Source organism: Dryobates pubescens, chromosome 3, assembly GCF_014839835.1.
Source record: "Dryobates pubescens isolate bDryPub1 chromosome 3, bDryPub1.pri, whole genome shotgun sequence".
NCBI lineage: Eukaryota > Metazoa > Chordata > Aves > Piciformes > Picidae > Dryobates > Dryobates pubescens.
In genome coordinates this window covers 32666560-32686866 of record NC_071614.1, presented here as the reverse complement: position 1 = coordinate 32686866, position 20307 = coordinate 32666560, and the positions used below count along the sequence as shown (strand labels likewise).

The 20307-nt window shown below is 44.2% G+C and overlaps 2 protein-coding genes across 4 annotated transcripts; both read left to right on the top strand.

Annotated features, from left to right (window-relative positions):
* The first annotated feature begins 445 nt into the window (after positions 1-445).
* SLC25A27 (solute carrier family 25 member 27) lies at positions 446-9555 on the top strand. 3 transcript variants are annotated; one of them, XM_009905304.2, is made up of 9 exons: positions 446-807; positions 2316-2507; positions 3262-3346; positions 3677-3799; positions 4660-4772; positions 5604-5688; positions 6958-7050; positions 7346-7448; positions 8899-9555. In XM_009905304.2, the coding sequence occupies exons 1-9, from the start codon at positions 708-710 to the stop codon at positions 8968-8970; spliced, it is 966 nt and encodes a 321-aa protein (XP_009903606.1). In that variant the 5' UTR covers positions 446-707; the 3' UTR covers positions 8971-9555. The 3 variants fall into 3 exon arrangements, with proteins under 3 accessions (XP_009903606.1, XP_054035898.1, XP_054035897.1); XM_054179923.1 differs by lacking the exon at positions 3262-3346; XM_054179922.1 differs by lacking the exon at positions 6958-7050.
* Positions 9556-12760: 3205 nt separating this feature from the next.
* TDRD6 (tudor domain containing 6) lies at positions 12761-19886 on the top strand. Its single transcript, XM_009905325.2, has 2 exons — positions 12761-19336; positions 19750-19886. Exons 1-2 carry the CDS (start codon positions 12775-12777, stop codon positions 19881-19883), a joined length of 6696 nt encoding a protein of 2231 aa, XP_009903627.2. The 5' UTR covers positions 12761-12774; the 3' UTR covers positions 19884-19886.
* The last annotated feature ends 421 nt before the right edge of the window (positions 19887-20307 follow it).

Here is a 20307-nt window from a genome sequence, read left to right as displayed (position 1 = left end):
CCTTCCAACCTTAAGTGTTTCTTGTTTGGTTTCTGTCCTTCAGCATTCCATCAGGAAAAGCATTAAACTTTTCATCTGTGGGGTTTTGGGTAGAGATCAGCTTCATCCTTCCCAGGTTTGCATCCCCCCTTGCTCAAACTGTACAGCTCTGTGCCTAATTTTCAGCAGGCATGAACTGCTACAAGCACTTCATCTCTCCAGCTCAGCACGTAGCTGTAGCTAATGCAGCTTTCGTTAAACCAGATTTGTATCAATTTGTCCATCTCAGATGGTTGCACAGCTGCTTGACACATGGACAGTCTGGGGCTCCAGGGGAACTGCTGTCAATGACAGCAACCCAGAAAGCATGTGTTCTCATAATCTTGAGGTCTCATTAATTATATACATTTTTTTTTTTTAATTAAATAATGGGTAAACTTGTACGTGTGACTGTACCTGCGCTGCTGGTTTCCTGGCAGAGGGCAGCGTCGGTGACAGACTACATTTCCCAGGATCCTGTTGCGCCGAAGTCTCCTGTGTCATTGCACGAGGACCTTGCAGATCTGCAGGGGACGCTTGGGCTGCTGCGGTTCATGCTGCTGGTGCTGGAGAAGCATGACAATCAGCAATCTGTCTTCTAAACGACTCAGAACAGAGCTGAATTAGGGTCTGCTTTTGCTCCAGACCCTCGAAGGGTGGCTGGTTAGCCGTTTCATGTCAGACGCTAGATGTCATCTGCAGAAGAAAAGAGCTTACCTCTTCCAGAGAGATGGCCCCGGGCCAGCAAATTTGCTCTGTCAGCCTGTGCAGCGGCTGTGGCAGAACTAGGTACAACTCGCTCGACTTTCTGAGAGGGAAGGGGGTAAAAATTTACTTACTTACAGGGGGAAATTTCAATCCCCAGATGCCTCATTCTTCAGCGTCTGCTGTGGCTTGTCTGCTGCAGGAGATCTGTTCCTTCTGCTCTGCTCCTTGTGACTTTTCAGTAATTTACGCCTGGCAAGTGTTTCTTTTTGCCATCTGACTATGGCTGGAGGGAGGGGTGTTTCAAGTTTAAATCTTTCCTTCCGTGATGAAAGGGCTGCAGTCATTAACACAGAACAGAGTTGTGACTAATTTAGACTGTGTGCTTGCTGGGGTTCTGGAAGAAGACAAAAGCGGCAGGATGAGCTGCTGCCTAAGTTAGTAGCAAGGGGCTGCATTCTTCACGAATTTGCTTTGCGTAGTTAATTCAGGTTTCATCAAAGAAAAATCAAATCTTAGTTTCTGGTTACCATGGAGATGCCTGTAAAAATCGAGTGCAGTAAATTGCTTGCTGAACTGCTGGAAAGCAGCGCGGTGTAGCTCTCCTTTGGGACCAGTCATTTATCTGGAATACTTCCTAACATATTGCATATAATTTCTACAAGCTCTTACAGGCAATTTTGTTGCATTGCTCTAATGATTTTTAACTTCTCAGTCTGTGCTGATCTTTAAACATGAATACCAAACTCAATAAACAAATAGAATGTAAATTCACTGATGCTTTCAGCGGCGACTGCATTCCCCTAGTACCTCTAAGTCCTGCTCTGGAAGGATGCTGTAGTTTAGAGCGTTGCAGAGGTATTGAACCAAAGACAACACCTGCTCCTGGAGATAAGCTGGGGAAGTCCATAACCCAGTGAGACACTCCTGGCCTGGAACAGAAATGAGGGGCAGCAAATACATACCCATGATGTTTCAGGAGCAGCCCTGTAAAGCTGAGATCAAGTTGGATCACTTTCCCTGGCCACCAGTTATTTCACTGAGAGAAAAAAATAGGCTAAGCTTGAGTTTTGTGCCTGTATCAGAAAAGCAGCATGTTTTAGAGTGGTTGGTAGGATAGGTGCTCACCTGCATGTGTGTCTGCATTGTGATGGCCACTGTGTGTGTGTTCCTGACTGCAACGTGTGCTGCTGTTACACTGGGCAGAATTGGAGAGGCCACACATTCAGTAAGGAGGTTTGACTGATCTTTATTCAGGGGAAATAACTGGAGCAGAGTCTCTTGGAAACTGCATGCATTGCATAACAAATCTGCATAAACAGGCAAGGGAGAAAGACTTACTGTTTGACAAGAATGTCAAACAGTATTTTGGCTGCTCATGTCTTGAGCCACTTTTGACAGATCTGGGTGTGAATCTCCTGCTCTCCACAAATCAACTGTACCCCAGCTGGGTACAGCCCCTGCTGCCTGCTAGTGCGTGCACAGCTCCCTTGGCCACCTGTCAGTGGGGATTGTGGAGCAGGTGTTACCAGGGCGGTAGATCTCTTTGCAGCTGCACTTGTATTGGTTGGTTCTCTTCTCTTTCTTTTCAGTGACATTTCCCCTGGATCTCACAAAAACTCGACTGCAGGTCCAAGGCGAAGCTGCTATTCATCGCAATGGAGTTGCTGCTGGCCAGACAGTCCCTTACCGTGGCATGCTGTGCACCGCGGCTGGCATTGTGCAAGAAGAAGGCTTACAAAAGCTCTGGCAAGGAGCCACGCCGGCTGTCTACCGCCACATAGGTGATTATCTTGCTTGTGATGGGACAAACTTGGATCCTACCTTCTGTGGCCAACAGCCTTTTGGAGTAAGCTTGCCACATCATCTTGTACTTCAAATATATCTGCACGGACTTATTGGCTCCCTCCTGCAATCCCACATTGAAATATATGGGATGCTGGCTCAATATTGTCTCTTCCTTCTCTTGCTTGTTTCTTCACAGCCTTACTCTGGCTTCTGGAAAAACAAAATGTAATTTTCCTATTGTCTTTGCAAGAAAGATTTTCAGTACAAGCAGACAATAAATCACTTTTATTTGAGGGAAGTGGGCCTGGGCTGGACAAAAAAGAAAAAGTCACAAGTGCTAAGATGAATTTATTAGTAGCTTGGCCACAGGTAACAGCTTTCTGTGTTTTCCTTGGAAATACTGTGACAGCAGTAAACCTCAAAAGCACTTGTGCAGGTTTTGTGCTTGGCACCAGCTGAGAGGAAAACAATGAGGTCTCATCTCCTTAGCATGCAGGCATAAGCCGTGCTGCCTCCTGGCAGATGTATGGCTCAGCCAGAGAGATTTTCTGATGCTAAAAGATTCTGGGTCTATATTGCTACCAGGCAGCCCTCTCACTTTCCCCATTTTGATGGTGAACATGAGAGCAGTGACCAGCTCAGCCAGGTGTGCTCTAAGGTGTTTTACAATCACTCTCGAACTCTCTATCAGAGCTATGACCTCCAGAAATGGCACATCCAAGAAGCGCCTCCTGCTTTTGTTTTCCACAGTGTACTCTGGTGTTCGGATGGTTGTGTATGAACATCTCCGTGACTCTGTGCTTGGCAGGGCTGAGGATGACAGCTTTCCTCTCTGGTAATGTGCCATAGTTATATTTTTGCCTGTTTGAGGATTGTCTTTGTTACAGGAGTCTTGCAGCCCTAAAAGCTGCCTCATGGCTCACCTACCCTGAAGAGGGTAAATACAAACTAGGGGTTTAACCCTTTCTTAAAATTGGCAAAGGTGTTACTGGCTACTTTAACTTCCTGCAGTCGCCACAATTTTTACCTTAACTTTAGCTGTTAAAGAATAACCATTGGTACTTGCTTCACCTGGCTATTGCTGTTGTACTCTCAGCTTGAGCACTGCGGTTCATTAAGATTTATCAGTGTATTCTGGAGTATAACTTCTTTCCCTGTTTGGCAGGAAAGCTGTAGTTGGAGGCATGTCTGCAGGTGCCATCGGACAGTTTTTCGCCAGCCCAACTGATCTGGTGAAGGTGCAGATGCAGATGGAAGGAAAAAGGAAGTTGGAAGGAAAGCCGTTACGGTCAGTTCCTCTCAAAACTGGCAGGTTTCTTCCTGTCATTCCTGTCTTCCTGTCAACTCTTTGGTTGAGGGTGTGGCTCCTTCTGTATTCTACCATCTCCCCAGCTGCTTGGAGCCCTTTTAGGGGGAAAGCAGTACCTGGGAAGCACACAATGGTTCTGGGCAGTGGAGAAAGTGGGGAATTCTAGACTTCCTCCTTAGTCCATTTATACTTGCCTTCTTATTCTGATGTATTGGTCCCAGAGGCCACAAACACTCACCCACCCTGCGTGTGCAGCATGTTCATGCCAGTGTTCTGCTGGGAGGAAGGAGGGATGTTTTCTGCAGAATGGAAGCTGGAAGAAAGGATGGGGGATATGGCTTGTGAGGGTTGCCTGAAGATGGCAGGGCTCAAGACCTTCCTGCAGGTACCAGGACATGCTGCTCTTTGCATCCAAAACCACAGGAATCATTTGGTGTCTCATATATTTAGCACTGAAAGCCAGCTGTGGGATCTAAGAGTCATCTGTCATTAGCAACCAGACTGCTGCTTACCAGGGTGTGTCAAGCACTGGAACAGGCTGCCCAGGAAATTGGTTAAGTCATCATTTCTGGAGGTATTTAGAAGACTTGTACATATGGTGCTGAGGAACATGGTTTAGTGGTGACATGACAATGCTGAGTTAACAGTTGGACTCAATGATCTAAAGGTCTTTTCCAACCAAAATGATTCTATGGTTCTATAAAAAATCAAAGATGGGTCAAAAAATGGACCTGGAGAGCCAGATCCTTGTAGGTATAAATTGCCTTTCCTATATGAGGACCTGGCACAACAAAACACTGGAATATGCTCTCTACTTGGTACTTGCACACTGATTTCAGGTTTCGAGGAGTGCACCACGCATTTATGAAGATCCTGTCTGAAGGAGGAATACGGGGCCTTTGGGCTGGATGGGTTCCAAATGTCCAGAGAGCTGCTTTGGTGAACATGGGAGGTAAATTTCATAATTTGGTCTGCAGCATGTAGGGCCACATCTAAGATTCAGACAGGAGAGGTCAGCTACTCTTCTGTTTTTGTCTCTTTATTATCTACACTGGGGACCTGTTTGAAATACACTGCAGGTGTCCTCTGCCTTGAGTGTTTTGTTCCTGTGGAAATCAAGTTGCTTAAAAAATAACCGTTTGTGCCTGAGCCTGTGGCATGGTAAACTGGGAGCTGAAAATGTTCCACAGGCAGCAGAGCAGGGACCTTGCCAGTCACAACTCAGCTCCCTACTGCCCAAGCAAGGTGAGCAGGGCAAAGCCAGCACAGGCAGCCAGGTTCCACCATTATCCAGATCCTCAGAAAACGGAGGAGCAGGATCAGAACAAGCTCAAGCAGGAGCACCGCCTGTCCTCAGCAACCTTCCCCCTTTATACTCAGTGTGAGGTTTATGGTCTGGAACACACCTGTGAGCCAGCTTGGGTCACCTGCCCCAGCTGACTCAAACCTGGTAACAGCCCGCAGCCCATGGCTGGCTTCTGGTGAAACCAGGACAGGTTAATGAGTTATTTTGCAGAATTTTCCATTTGGGATCCATTTTATCATTTGTGGAGTAAATCAGAGAAGAAAGTAGTGAAAAGGAGCACATACTCACTTGTCTAGCTACAGGACCTAGGTACCACAACCATCACTGGAAACTGGGGGGTGAGTGCTAACTGTACCAATGGGAGGAGCTGCACTGGAAGCTTAGGTCTTGCCAAGCCTCCACCCTGCATCAGTAATGAAAAGCACAGATTCCACTGCCTCCTGACAATACCAGTTTTTCTCATTATCCTCTTTCTAGATCTCACCACTTATGACTCAGTGAAACACTTTTTGCTTCTGAACACACCACTTGTGGACAACAGCCTGACTCACAGTGTTGCCAGGTGCCATATTCCAAATTACCTCTTCCACTGTGGAGTATTTCTATCCTTCCTCTATGATCTGCCTCTCTGTGCTAGCAGAAGTCTCTAGTCTTTGGTCATGATACTGTTAATAAAATCTACCTTTGTATCTACTTGAGAACATCTTTGTACAAAAGACACAAGACAAAGGAAGCAGTCATTGCTACAAAACTGCCCTCCATAGAAGTGCCTTGCTAATGTGTTTAAAAACCTCACATAGTCTGTGAGAGCACAGGGGTTTTTACTTTGCCAGAACTGACACTATTTTATCTAACCTATTTTTAATGTTTTCAAAAATGTAAGAATAAGCAATATAAACTCTGCAGCTTCTTTTCCTCCCTTAAATTATGAAGAAATCTTCTTTATATAAACAATGTAATAAATTGCAGGTGGGTCCTGCCTCAGAACCGGACACAGAGTGAGGGAAGCAATACCAGCAAACCTCCTCCCAAATCGAATTTGTGTTAAGCTATGAGGTATTACATGATTTTGTGATACAGCATTCTGGTTTGTATCAGAAACAGTGTGGCCAGCAGAACTAGGGAAGTGCAATTGTCCTCCTGTACTTGGCACTGGTAGGGCTACACCTCAAATACTGTGTTCAGTTTTGGGCCCCTTGCTACAAGAAGGGCATTGAGGCTGGTGAAAGGTCTGGAGAACAGTTCTTATGAGTACTGGTTGAGGGAACTGGGGTTGTTTAGAACATGTCCAGAGAAAGAATGAGGGGTTGTTTGGAATATGTCCAAAGAAGGGAAATGAGGATGGTGAAAGGTCTGGAGAACAGATCTTATGAGTACTGACTGAAGGAACCAGGGTTGGTTAGCCTGGGGAAAAGGAGAGACAGGTAGAAGATCATCTTTTCTCTCTACAACTACCTGAAAGGAGGTTGCAGCAAAGCAATAGAACAAGAGGAAATGGCCTCAAGTTGCACAAGGGGAAGTTTAGGGTGGATATTAGGAAAAATTTCTTCCCTGCAAGGGTCATCAACCACTGGAACAGGCTGTCCAGAGAGGTGGTGGAATCACCATCCCTGACGGTATTTTAGACATGTAAATGTGGAGCTGAGGGACGTGGTTTAGTGGTTGACTGTCAGTACTAGTTTAGCAGTGGGACTTAATGGTTTTAAAGGTCTATTCCAACCAAAACAATTTTGTACCTGTTTTAATATATATTAATAGAACTGCAATCATGATGCTTCAATTATCATGATAAATCCTAGTTTGTTCTTTAAGTATCTGTCACTGTTGGCAGTTGCTGTTCTGGCCTGGTAGCTGCTGTTCTGGGAACTCCAGCTGATGTGGTCAAAACCCGGATAATGAACCAGCCGAGAGATAAGCAGGGAAGGTAGGGACACTTCAGAGACCAATTTTTCAGTGGAAGAACACCTAAGTCTCAATAATTTCAATGGGAGGGAAGTACTAAGTCTCTAATTTGCCCTTCATCTTTCTGATGATCACTTTCTTGTTTTAGTTGTCTGGGGAAGTTTAATTTCTGATGATACTCCAGTGAGCTTACTAAAGAGCTCTTGCTTGTACAGAGTTAACAGATACAGGTTAATTTCCAGAGCCGGGGGTATAGCAGGTTTTTTAATTGCATATTTGTAATCCTAACACTATTTGTTCTCCTTGCACATTGCTAGAGGTCTGCTGTATAAATCTTCCATGGATTGCTTGATTCAAAGTGTACAGGGTGAAGGGTTTATGTCTCTATACAAAGGCTTTATACCAACCTGGATGCGAATGGTAAGTGCCTTTTAACTCTGTAAGATAGCTGAACAATGTGGCATTAAAATGTAAGGAGTTCTTTCTGTGTCAGCACTTTCCCAAAACTTGTTGGGTCTCTTGAATGCAGTGGACGACACAACCTCCTCCACATTGCATACTGCACCTCTTCAATTTGGAAAATGCTGTTCTGATTAATTATTAGTGATTTTTCTTGCTTTTTAAAGAATTTTAATCTCCCTGCTTTTTCCCTTCCCCAAACTCTCCATTGTTCCCTTCTTACTCCTCACTGGGGATTCCCTTTGCATCCTTAGTAATTTCATTCCTTCTCTCCTGATCCCAGAATTGCTTTATTACTGCATCCTGCCCAGGTCTCAGTTTTCCTCCTCTTGTATTCAGGATGGTGCTTTCTCCTGCATACTGCTGGAGCATTACAGCAATGTCTGTACAGTAAAGCCAAGGGAGCCTGGGAAGCAGAATGTTAGTTTGGGCAAGGGACAATTCTCAGGATTAAATTTAGAAGTCTGTAAGAATTTAACAGTGTGACTGTGTCTAGACTCTGCCAGTGGGCTTCAAGGTCCTGACACTGTTTAAATTACCAGATTATGAACAAACCTCCTTCTCTAATTTAGCTCAGTGCAATAGTGGCCAGCAACTTCCGGTAAGAGCAATTACAGGAAGGTGCTGCTCAGTCCCCTGAACCAGAGCACATACAGTATTGATGGGTCCTTTGTGAGTTTACTGCTCACAATTTCCATGGAACATCAGCCAATGGAGATTTCCCAAAGGCTTGTAATTTTGGGAATGTTTAATGAGTGTTGCAGAGGAGCAGGAAAAGGTCTTTTCTAAGGACAAGGCAGCTTTTTGCCAAACATTAATTACTCTAACAAAATACTAAAAATTGAAAAAAAGAGCATCTCAACTAAATGGGTGGAGAATACAGATTTTATGCAAGGAGAATGATGTAATTTTCTGATTAAGGTTTTAGAACACATAGACCTTATAGATTTTAACATTTATTTATTTTTTTTAAAAGCATTTGGCCTGAAGTAGCCCCTAAGTATGAAACATTTCGTGTCAAACATTTATGTTTTGAAGTAACTGAAACTGAAAAATGAAAGGTTTAGGTGTCCTTGTGAAAAACTGAATAGCCCTAACCATATGCAACACTACAAAATTTTTTTTAATGAAAAACATGGCATTAAGAATATGGAATTTTTCTCCACAAGGGTGGTGAGGCAGTGGAACAGGCTGCCCAGAGAAGTTGTGGAGGCTCCAACCCTGGAAGTGTTCAAAGCCGGGTTGGGTGGGGCCTTCAGCAAAGTCTAGTAGGAGATGTCCCTCTTCATGGCAGGGGTTCAGAGTTAGATGATATTTAAGGTCCCTTCCAACCCAAACCATTCTATGATTTTTAAGAGACAGTTAAATCTAATGGGTTTATTCATTGAGTCACTTCTGTTTGTTTCCACAGGCTCCTTGGTCACTGGTGTTCTGGCTTACGTATGAACAGATCAGAAGGATCTGTGGAGTCAGTTCTTTTTAAAATCATGAAAACACTTCAAAACAAAGAAAAATTGGAAGGCTGGATTCTCATACTACAAGGCATCCCAACCCCACAGGGAACTAATTAATTTAGAAGATTTGGAGTAGGATCACATGTATAGGTTGCTGCCCCTAATCCAGTCCTTAGTGATCAGGAATAACCAGCACTTAAGGATACTATTTGCTTGTCAAACTGCTATATGAAATTTGAGTTATCTGCAGGATAAAATTGTCCTAATAATGCTTCATCTGGCAGCCAGCATCTGCTTTCTATAGCAGTAAACAGAGGTAAAAAATATCGACCAAACAAGTAGAATGTAATACTGTTCACTTGTCTGATAAGAGAGATAGTTCATCTTGTAAAGGACAAGAGCAGGTTGTGTTAAAACACATCATTGAACATCTTCTGTAGCTAACCAGTCTATAAAATTATGAGAATTTTTGTTTTTACTACATTTGCACACACATGGACTACCTCATTAGTTTGTCACAGCACACCAAGTAGTGTAGTGACAGGACCCTAAAAAGATTAAAGGAATTTACCCAATTTCAAATTTGCTTTGCACAAAGGGTGGAAGTCTTTGTGTTCCTCTTTGACCTCCTTCACTCAACCATATAAGTAATGTCCATGAGTGAAATCCAGTCCTGTACCTAGGAAATCAAAAGCCTGCCTCTCTTTAGGGTTTTATAGTACACATGCTGTCCATTGGACTGAGTTAAACTACTTGTCCTGTGACAGTCACAGTGCTGACATGACAAACTGAGTCACTAAGGTACCACTTTTTCATGCTAATACACACAGTGCCCATTTTCAATCTAGGTGAAGATCTATTTTTTTCTTCCATACCACAAAATGTTTTAATAGGAGTGATTTATGTTTTTTAAACCTAAAAGGAGTGATCAATGTTTTTTAAACCTAAAGCTTTCCAGATTTTGTAGGGAAGGGGACAGCTAATGTTTGTCACTAGGCTTATCTTTGGCAATTGGGAGGCAAAAATGCAGCATAAAAGCAATCGTAACGTAGACAGAACTAAGCTGTTCTGATTTAGCAGTGTCTACTAATGAAATGGTTGTAGAAGACTTAGCTCTCTGAGTAAATACTCAAGATTTCTTCAGGACTAGTATGCAGCTAGTATCTTCAGTGTGCCAATTTCTGCTTAAGTACAGTTTGGGCACCTTCTTGCCTTGCACTTCAACTTTTTGATTGTATGGTAGATCTGTTGTGGCTGCATGCATTTGGCTGTGTGACTCCAGCCTGGAAAAAATTATTCTCACCATTATTAGTGGGTAATATTGTTATGTTTCTGGTTATCAGTCTGAGAAACTAATTCAGTTGTTTCCTTCTTGCATGCCATCAGCAGCAAATACAAACCAGCAGTCAAAGCTGCTTCCTCAGGTACATCCTGCGTGGTCCTGCCTACAGTCCTGTTACACAGATAACCCTGGTGATGGATATGCAGGAGTACCAACTACTGAGTTTTTAAAAAAGTAATTTTAAAAGTCTTGTAGTGAAAAACCATTTTTAATCTTAATATAGATCTTTATGAAACACTAGATCTAACAGTGCTGGTTCCTAGTCTTTCTCTCCTATCAAGAAAGGCTGAGAGAGTTTGGGTTTTTCAGCCTCAGGAAGGCTTCAGGGACACCTTCTTGCTGTCTTTCAGTACTTAAAGGGGGCTTGTAAGAAAGATGGATGTAATCTTTTTAGCAAGGGCCTGTTGTGACAGCACAAGGGGTGATTTTTTAAACTAAAAAAGGGGAGATTTAGACTAGATAGAAGGAATAAATATTTTAAAATAGGGGCAGGGGGTGTGTGAAACATTGGCACAGGTTGCCCAGAGAAGTGGTAGATGCCCCATCCCTGGAAACATTCCAGGTCAGGTTGGTCAGGGCTCTGATCAACCTCATCTAATTGAAGATACTGCAGGGAATTTGGACTAGATGATCTTTAAAGCTCTCTTCCAATGCAAACCATTCTATGATTTTGTATTTAAAAATAAAAAAGTAATGTGAATAGGATAATTCACAGTCACTTTCTGTATTACTTCTTCGTGGTTTCTAATTCCAAATTTTTCAAACATAAGTTTCTACCTTGTGAAGTGCTTGACCATATTCATTTAGACTTACCAGCTTCAGTTTCAGAAGCCAAGAATTATCCTGAGAATTGCACTGTGATTCCTGGGCTGGACGCTGTTGTGGCCTTAGAAAGGCTCAGTGAAGTCCTGGGCTTTCTCCTTCCTCACATGTCCACTTCTAAGTAATGTCCCTAAAGGCTGTAAGGCAGCACCGTCAGAACATGAAAGGTCTGCCTGGGACAAGGGATGTGAAATCAGAGAGACATCACACACTTCCACAACTGAACAGATGAAATAGAGCAGTGCAACAGTCTAGGCTATCTGGAGAGGCCCATCAAACAAAGCACCCACATTTGCCATTTCCCGAGTTCCTATGAGAGGTGGTGGTTACCTGTGACTGCTCCATCCACAGGCAGGACAGCCCTAGATGCTCACCTCCCTCAGTTCAGTGTCACCTTCCTCATGCTACAGATGGCTGAGTATTACAGAACATTCCAAGAAGGCCTCTTGTTGAGTTATGAGGTTCAGAGTGGACCCTTTGTTTCTAAACTTCCTGTTTGAGAGAAGTCTGCCTCTTTGAAGAAGTGGCTGGCTGTAGTCTTAGCCCCTAACTGTAAAGTTTAGATCCTATGTTCTACCACAGAGTCAGTTTATTTCAGCTTGAGCTGGGAATCTCTGGAAAGGGATCCCCAAAAATGAAATTCTTGGGGAATTATACCTTTAAAATCTAAGCTTACCTCCCCCTCACATGACAGTTCAGTCCAATAGTAATATTACTATTGGGTCTGGGGCCCTCTTGTGCCTCCTGTCTGCAAGCTGGTTAATCTTTTTCCTGAAGATGTAGCTGCTGCTGAGAGCCGGCTACCTTATTTTTCACAGGATGCAGGGTCTCAAATCTTCCCAAGGCGCAAGTGCCGTATCAGTTCACTGCTTGTGGCCTGAGGCTTCAGTTACTCTAGCTACTCATGCTAAGCAAGCTCCTTATGCAAAACGAGTTTCAGGTCAACTTATTTTAAAGCGATCGCGAAATTAATTCCCATATTCTAAGAGTAAACTAATTTAATCTTCAAGACTGAGCAAGACAGAAGACAGCACTTGGTGGAGACAGATGTCTCAAGCCACGGGAACAGTCGCATACGAACGCAGAGATCGAACGATGACAGCCCAAGGGCGGCCCCGGCCTCTACCGCTGACGGAGCCTGAAGCCGGCTTGCGGCAAGGTCTCGCTGCCGGGCGGAGGGGGTAGCCAATAGGCGCCAAGTCCTGCGCGTGCTCCCCGCCCCTGGAGCCTGCTCTCGCCAATGGGGGCTAAGCGGGACCGGAGGGCTCGCCTCCCCTCACCCCGCGCCCTGGCCCTTCCTCTGCCACACAGCCGGCGTGGAGCGCTCCATCCTGGGCAAGAGCAGCTCCGTCGAGCTCTGCGATTCAAGCCTGCCCCGAGCACAGCCCTCCTCTTTGTGACGAATCCTAGCTGTCTCGATTTAGCACGACCACCCTGGGGGGGTAATAATCCCCTCCGCCCTTCCCGTTCACCCTTCACCCCCGCGGGGATCAAAATGGACTCGACCACCCGGGCAGCCGCCCAAACGTTCCCTGCGGGTCACGTGGGCGGCGCGTACCGTATGAGGTCGGGGCGGCAGGGGGCGGCACTTGGTCCTCGTGGGGCAGCAGTTGGCCCTCGTGGGGAAGCAGTTCGGCGTCCTGCAGACGGGGAGGGCTGAGCCGGTGGGATGAGCTTCAGGCTGGGGATGCTGCAGCCTGGCGCCACCGTGTCCCTGCGGGTCTGTGCCGTCGGCCTACGGCCCGAGGTGCCCATCCTGTGGCTCTGGGGGCTGCTGGGTGAGCACAATGCTGATTATGTCCAGCTCCGCAGTGTGATCCAGGTGATGGTGAAGCAGCACCTGGCAACTGCCTCAGGTCCCAGCAGGCGAGTGGCCAGTGGGGTTGAGCTACAGATTGGAGACCTGGGCCTGGTGGAGGTGGTTGGACAGTGGTACCGCTGCTGTGTGGTGAGTCGTCATGGCCAGCAGTACCGTGTGTTCCTGCTTGATGAGGGCTGCACAGTTGTCACGTCTGCCTGTTACCTGGTGCAGGGCTTCAAGGAGGTTTTCTGCCTGCCCCCAGAGGCACTGGGCTTTATTGTGGCTGATGTCCTGCCTGATGGAGGTTCCAGGGTGGTAGCCTCTGAGAACGTTTTAGTCTCCACCTGGACAGTGGAAGCTATGGAGTTTCTTAGCTGCCTGCATGGCAAGGAGGTGTCTGGTCTGGTGCGGGAAGTGGTGATGCCCCAGCTCATAGTGCTTCAGCTGCCCCAGCTTGTGATGCAGATGCATCACCTGGGCCTAGCCAGGCAGGTCACTCCCAGTAGGTTCTGCCAGGTTCTCAGATGCTGCGTATCTTCTGGCCACATAAGGAATCAGTCCAAGCTACAGCCTCTAGCACATTCCCTTGTAACATCTGCAGTGACACAGCTTCTTAGCGTTTTGCTCTCATACCAGCTGGTGACACCTGCCTTGGATTACTTCTACCCACAGCTTCAGGTGGGTGTGAAAGAGCCCGTTATAGTGACCCATGTTTCTGACCCACACCACATCTACTGTCAGTTGCAGAGCCTGTCCCAGGAGATTCACCGTCTCTCTAATGCTATGTTCCACACTTACAACCAGTGGGAGCTGGATTTGTTGCCCAAGGTGGGTTCGGCCTGTGCTGCCCGTGGCATAGATGGCCAGTGGTACCGTGCACTCCTGCTGGAGCTTATTTCTGGAGAGCAGGACCAGCAAATGGCTCTAGTGATCTTTGTGGACTATGGCAGAAAGGAGACTGTGACCAGAGCTAACTTGCGTCATTTGCCTGCTGAGTGTTTTCGCATGCCTGTGGTGACATACGCATGTGCTCTTCAGGGTATCTCAGATGGGGGTCATGGCTGGTCCCCATCACAAATTGATGAGCTGAAAGAATTGGTGCTAGGCAAAGGAGTAACTGCTGTCATCAATGCATTTAATTCCTTTGAGCATCTCTATTATGTGAGCTTGTATGGGGAAAATGGCATCAACTTGAACCATCTTTTTGGGATGCAGGCATGCTGCCTAGTGAGCCAAACTGAAGTTGGGGAGCAGCAAGAAGAGTTTGCAGCCAGAGAGTTGGAATTGCTACCAGAAGTACCTCCTGTTGCTTTAATTCACAAAGATTTGGCCTCTCTTCCTGTAGTTGGTGTCCATCTGAAATTGGATGTGTTGTACAATGTGCAGGTCTCTCACATCCGAGATCCATCTGAGTTCTGGCTGCAGCTCCATGAGCATTGCCAGCTCTTCAGGAAGCTGAAGCAGAACATGTGGAATTTTTACTCCCATGCCACAAAGTTGGGTGGTGCTGGGTGGGACCTGCAGCCTGGATCCCTTTGTTGTGCTAGTGGGAAAGATGGTGCCTTTTATAGAGCGATGATCACCAGGGTGCTGGATAGTGGGGTAGAAATACACCTGGTGGACAGAGGCAATATGGAAACTGTAGATCGGTGTGTGGTGAAGGAGCTGCTGCCTTGCTTCAGGGAACTACCTGCTTTAGCTCTCAAGTGTTGTTTGGCAGGTGTCTCCCCTTTGGGAGGGAGTTGGAGTGAATCATCGGTGTCTGCCTTCAGAGAGATTGTACTGGACAAGGCACTGAAGGCTCATTTTTTGGACATGAGGGGTGACAAATATACAGTTGAAATTTTTGACCAGTCCCAATTAGGGAAGAAAAGTGTAAGTAAACTCATGACCCAGGGAGGGTATGCTGAATACGAGAGGAGTGAAATACTTGAAAGTCTTCAGAAATCATCTGATGAGGCTGTGAGCCAGGCTTCTGCCCCAGCATGTGCTAGGGAGGAATACCAAATAAATGCAGAAAAGAAGCTGCCTGAAGAATCTAATCTAAACAGAAGTGATAGAGCACTTAATCCTCAGGTGGCTGTGATGGTCAGAGAGAGCCCTGTGGCAGATGTTCCCAATTCTAAAAGGAATGAGTCTGTTGCTGCTCAGCAGTACAATGGCAAGGAAAATCTGCCTGTCTCTTTGAGACAGGCTTATGTGGAAATGAAGTCCAGCCCCTCTTACAGAGGTCAGTTAGAAGTGGGAAGTACAGTTAATGTAGTTGTGTCATATGTTGAAAGTCCAAGTTACTTTTGGTGTCAGTTAAGTGGAAATAACCATGACCTTGAGTTACTAATGAAGGAAATTCAGGAGTATTGCAAAAATTCATCCCACCCACCTGGTTGGCCAAATTCTGTATGTTTAGCCCAGTACTCAGAGGATGAAAAGTGGTACAGGGCTTTAATTACTAGTGAAGTCCCTTCTGCAAAAAAAGTAGAAGTCATGTATGTTGACTATGGCAACAGAGAGCTGGTCTCTCTGACAAACCTTCGCTCAATTAATGAACACTTTCTTGGGTTAGAGGCTCAGGCTTTCAGGTGCAGCCTTTACAACATAATCCAAGCAAATGATCAGGATCCACTTGCTTGGAGCGCAGAAGCGATTCAGACTTTTCAGGAGTTTGTTGATGCATCTTCCTCTCATGTTGAAATGAAATGTACAATATTTGCCTTGGCTTCGATAAACAATAATGAGCTGTTTAACATCGTAGACTTAAGAACACCTTTTCAGAGTGCTTGCCAGTTTTTGACCGAGAGAGGTGTGGCGATGCATTTGTCTCCTCAGAAGTGTCTGATACCCTCGTTTCAGCTTCATTCTTACTATTATTCTATGCATGATATCAAAATTGGGAGTGAGGAAGATGTTTATATTACACATGTTGAAGATCCATGCGTATTTTACTGCCAACTTGAAAGACATGCAGATGTCTTAGTACAGCTTACTGATGACATCAGTCGCCTCTGTGAAACAGTGACCAGCTTAAAAACCTTGCAAAAGCATGGGAGCTTGTGTCTGGCAAAGTATACTGATGATCACTGGTACAGGGCAATAATTACAAAAACAAACTCTAATATGGAAGTTTTCTTTGTGGATTTTGGCAATACAGAGACAGTAGAGAATGATCAGCTGCTATATTTACCCAGTGATGCTTTTGATATCTTGTTTTTGCCAATGCAGGCCATAAAATGCTCCTTACCTAATATAGCTCATGTTCCCGAAGAAGCTACAAGATGGTTTAAGCAAGCTGTCTTAGAAAGGCAATTAAAAGCCATAGTAGTAGGAAGGGAATCTGATGGCAAACTGTTGATTGAGTTATTTGATGGCAGTACTCAGATTAATGCAAAACTGAAGGAGGAGTTAAGGTTAATAAACAACGCAGGATTGTGTAGGCATGTAGAAGATGAAACTTTGTGCTCTAGAAATAGAGATGTGAATGAGATGAATGAGCCTGCAAAGTCCCCTTTAAATGCAAGTAGTTCTGTAGAAAGACAAAAATGCACATCTGAAGCCCAAGGAGGAGGTGGCAGTAGCAAAGGTCATTTCAAAGATGATGCAAACGTTTTCCAGTCTGCTAGGAAGGGAGATCTGGCAGCTGGATCACTAGAATCTGATGAAATGCTTAGCAGTAAGAAGGATGCTTTTTTGTTAGATAAAGTGGGGAAGGAGTCTCTGCATTCTGTCCAGGTGGATACACTGTCAGATATTAAATCTGATGCTGAAGATGGGTCCATAATGCTTAAAAATGTTTCTGATCTGCTGCAACAGAAGATAGTGCCAGCTCTTAAACTGTTAGTGTATGTGTCTCATGTAAATGATCCACTCGATTTTTATGTTCAGCTGGAAAGTGACCAGGATCAGCTTAACAGCATTTCAGAATGCTTAAACAATAGGACACAAACATACAAGTCTTGTGGACAGCCTTTTCAAGCAGGAGATGTAATCAGTGCTGTTTATCTGGAAGACAGTCTGTGGTATCGAGCAGTAGTAAAAGAGAAGACTTCTGACAATTCATTAAGTATACAATACATTGATTATGGTAATACTTCAGTAATTAATGCTGGTCAAGCGCACAGACTCCCTGAAGAGTTGTCATCTATTCCTGCAATGAGCATTCACTGCTGCTTAGGTGGACTTAAATGTAGAAAAAACACAGACTGGGCAGAGAAAGCAGTGCTTTACTTCATCAGGAGAACAAGTGACATTCTGCTAACATGTGAATTTGTAGAGAAGGTTGAAGATAAATGGGAAGTTATTCTCAGTGATCATCAAGGTATAGTAACAGTGGATTTAGCTGATGAAAATCTTACAAGTAGGGAAAGAACTTGTTCAAGAGAGAGACTTGATAGAAGAGAGAACAGTGACATGATAACTGTGTGTGAGCCTTTGCCTCCTCAGGCACAGAATGAAATTTCCTGTGTAAGTGATTATAAAACATTTATCTGGAAGCTTCCAGCAGTAGGTCAAACTGTAAAAATTTATGTCACAATGGCAGATGGTCCAGAATACTTTTGGAGTCAGAGTGCTGATACAGAAGACATGAACTACATAGAGGAAAAAATACAGGAAGCTGAAAACCTTGGACTAAACTGCTTGAAGGATTGTGTATCTTGTATTGAAAGTGGTGATGCTTGTCTAGTAAAGTATAGTGAAGATGGAAAGTTCTACAGAGCTAAAGTCATGAGCGTGAAAGGCGACATTGTAGTTGTTAGACACGTGGATTATGGAAGTGAGGAGGCTGTTAGCATGACAATGGTCAAACAGATTCCATGTGAATTGCTCAAAGTTCCTTGTCAAGCATTTACTTGTTGCCTGTCAGGTTTCTGTTCCTCAGAGGGCTCATGGCTTAGTGAAGCAAAAGAAAAGTTTTATGATATGACCAAAGACCTCTTATTAGAAGCTGAAGTAATGGAAACTCGGGAAGATAAAGCTTCTGAAGTCCCTCTGTCTGTTGTCAAGCTGGAAGCTTCTGGCAAGAGTATCAATGAAGAGATGAAGTCTTTTTGGAAGGCCTATGGTGGAACTGGTGACAGTGCTTTCTCAAACCTTGAGGACCTCTTAAAGGAAGACAGATGTTCAAACAATGATGTGGATCTTTGTCTCAAAAGCGAAACTACTGATACTTGTTCATTAGTTCAAGAAGAAAGTGAAAGTGCTTTGCTTTGTTCAGAACCTTTCCTGGGTGTGACTTCAGAGTTTTTAAATACCATAGAAGCAAATGCATCAGTGGGAGCTGTTGCATATGTGTCTGGAAAGGCTGATGATGGAAGTGGAATAGCTGAGTATCAAAGTAACTTTGGTAAAGAGATGTCTGAAGAAGACAGCAGTAACAACATGTTAGTAGAACCAATGAGAGGCTGTAGTCTTCATATTTTGGGGAGTGAGATGAAAGCTGCAGAACAAGAATTATCTGGAGTAATGTTTGAAGAGGCGACAGGCACTGATTCCGAAACCAGGCTTTTCCTAGGAAACAAACAAGAAGCACAAAGCCTGCCAGTGCTCCAGGTACAGTCTTCAAGTGATGAAACAGGGACATTAGTAGAACTGGAAGAATTACAAATGTACCCTTCATATGATGATCTGAAAGAGTTCATAGTGGAGCTAGATGCACTTCCAGTACAGTCTTCCTGTGATGAAGAACCAAAATCACTTGAAACACCGACACTTCTGGGCAGCAAAGCAAGAGAGGAAGTGTTGGAACAAGAATCATTTGATCTGCAAGTTGTGAGTGAGCAGATGGGGGAGTTGGAAGCTCTGAAATTTGAAATCTTACCATCACTTAGTGAGAGAGAGAACTCGTTGCCTCCAATTAGTGATGGAGAGAAGACAGTAGAGTTGATTCCATCTGATGTTCAGCTTGCTTTGGAAGAAAGGGAAGAGAAACTGGAATTGAATTTGTCTGCAATTCATGAAGCACAAGATGATTGGATGGAAGTAGAGACTCCTCCTCTAAGGCTGTCTTCATCTGGTGATAGTCATGACAAGAAACTGGACCTGAAGACTCATGATGTGCTTGGTGCTGAAATTGAGCAACTTCTGAAACTGATGCTACCTGATATGCAGCTGTCTCAGGAAGACAGGGAGGATGATTCATTAGGACTGAAACATGCTGCACTGCAAAGTTCAAATACTGGAAGTCAGTTTTCATTTCTTACAAAAGACTTAACCAATCAGAGGCCTGTTTGCACTGTAAAATTGGGTGACCACAAAGCTGAGAAATGTAAGGAATGGCAGAATAAGAAAGAGGACTGTAATGTGGAAGAATGGATGAAAGAAGACTTGACTGAGTCATTTCAAGAATGTGGAAATACACCTGTGCAGTCTTCAGACTGTAAGCCTGGGGATGAAGTGGAAAAAAGGCAACATGAGAACTTGACTGACTGCAATGCAGGTAAAGTTTCTGGTTTTTAAGGAGTTAAATATATTGTGCATGTTGAAACATGAGAATACTGTTTCTGTGAAAACTTTAATTTTTATTCCCTGAGAAGTTACTGTATTAGTGTTAATGTCAGTGTGCTTTGATGGGCTAGGGACATTAGACTGAGTGTAGTGTCTCATTGAATAATGAGACAGTCTAAAAGCAACTAATCTTCTTTGAGAGGTTAATAGTTTTATGATTAGAAATATATTTCCAAACATGAAATACATTTTTGAGCCTGTTTAGGATGACAAATTTTTGACTTCCAACTATTGAAGTAAAAGTTTGGAGAGAGGCAGGGCAATATGGGAGAAGGGTTGGGAGGTAATTGGGGTTTTTTTGAGAGTTTGTGTTCCTCCTTCATTGATATGCCATCATTTTTGTAGAACACAGTGAGTACACTTGTAACCTGAAGGGCTTTTCTGTTGGTTCTGAATGTGTGGTGTGGACCTCTCTGAATTGGTGCAAGGCACGCATTTTGGGCGTATCTGAAGAAGGTACCAGGGTAAGTATGGTTTGAACACTCTTTCTGCATTTTTAAGATCTGGTCCTTCTTCAGTCTTCCTGCAAACGTTGAGTAATTTACATAAGTCTACTACAAAATTTAAGATTTAGTATTGTAAAGGGTGATTCTGGACTTACAGGCTATAGAGAAGCAGTAGTAGTGTCTCAAACGGATCGGATGGTCTATGTTAACACTTTGTACTCCCTTCAAACTATATTCCCCTGCATTGACTGGGAAGGCTGAAGGATCTGGCTCCAGTTTGTGTCAGGCCTGGAACTTCTGCTATAGAGCTGTGCTCTATAGCACATTTCATTAAATGCTCATGAAAATTGGCATTATTTTACAGATGTTTTGAGGAACTGGCACTAGAACAGTAGAAACTTGAAGAAACTTAAGTTACACTCTAATAGTGAATGCACAACTAGTCCTACTTAAGTGA

What these genes read in the sequence shown, in the direction of transcription:
- SLC25A27 (XM_009905304.2), top strand. Translation starts at nt 708, where the DNA reads ATGTCATCTGCAGAAGAAAAGAGCTTACCTCTTCCAGAGAGATGGCCC. An exon ending in TTGGAAGGAAAGCCGTTACG is followed by an intron (nt 3,800 to 4,659) that starts GTCAGTTCCTCT and finishes CACTGATTTCAG; the next exon opens with GTTTCGAGGAGTGCACCACG. An exon ending in TACCAACCTGGATGCGAATG is followed by an intron (nt 7,449 to 8,898) that starts GTAAGTGCCTTT and finishes TTGTTTCCACAG; the next exon opens with GCTCCTTGGTCACTGGTGTT.
- TDRD6 (XM_009905325.2), top strand. Translation starts at nt 12,775, where the DNA reads ATGAGCTTCAGGCTGGGGATGCTGCAGCCTGGCGCCACCGTGTCCCTG. An exon ending in CTTGACTGACTGCAATGCAG is followed by an intron (nt 19,337 to 19,749) that starts GTAAAGTTTCTG and finishes TCATTTTTGTAG; the next exon opens with AACACAGTGAGTACACTTGT.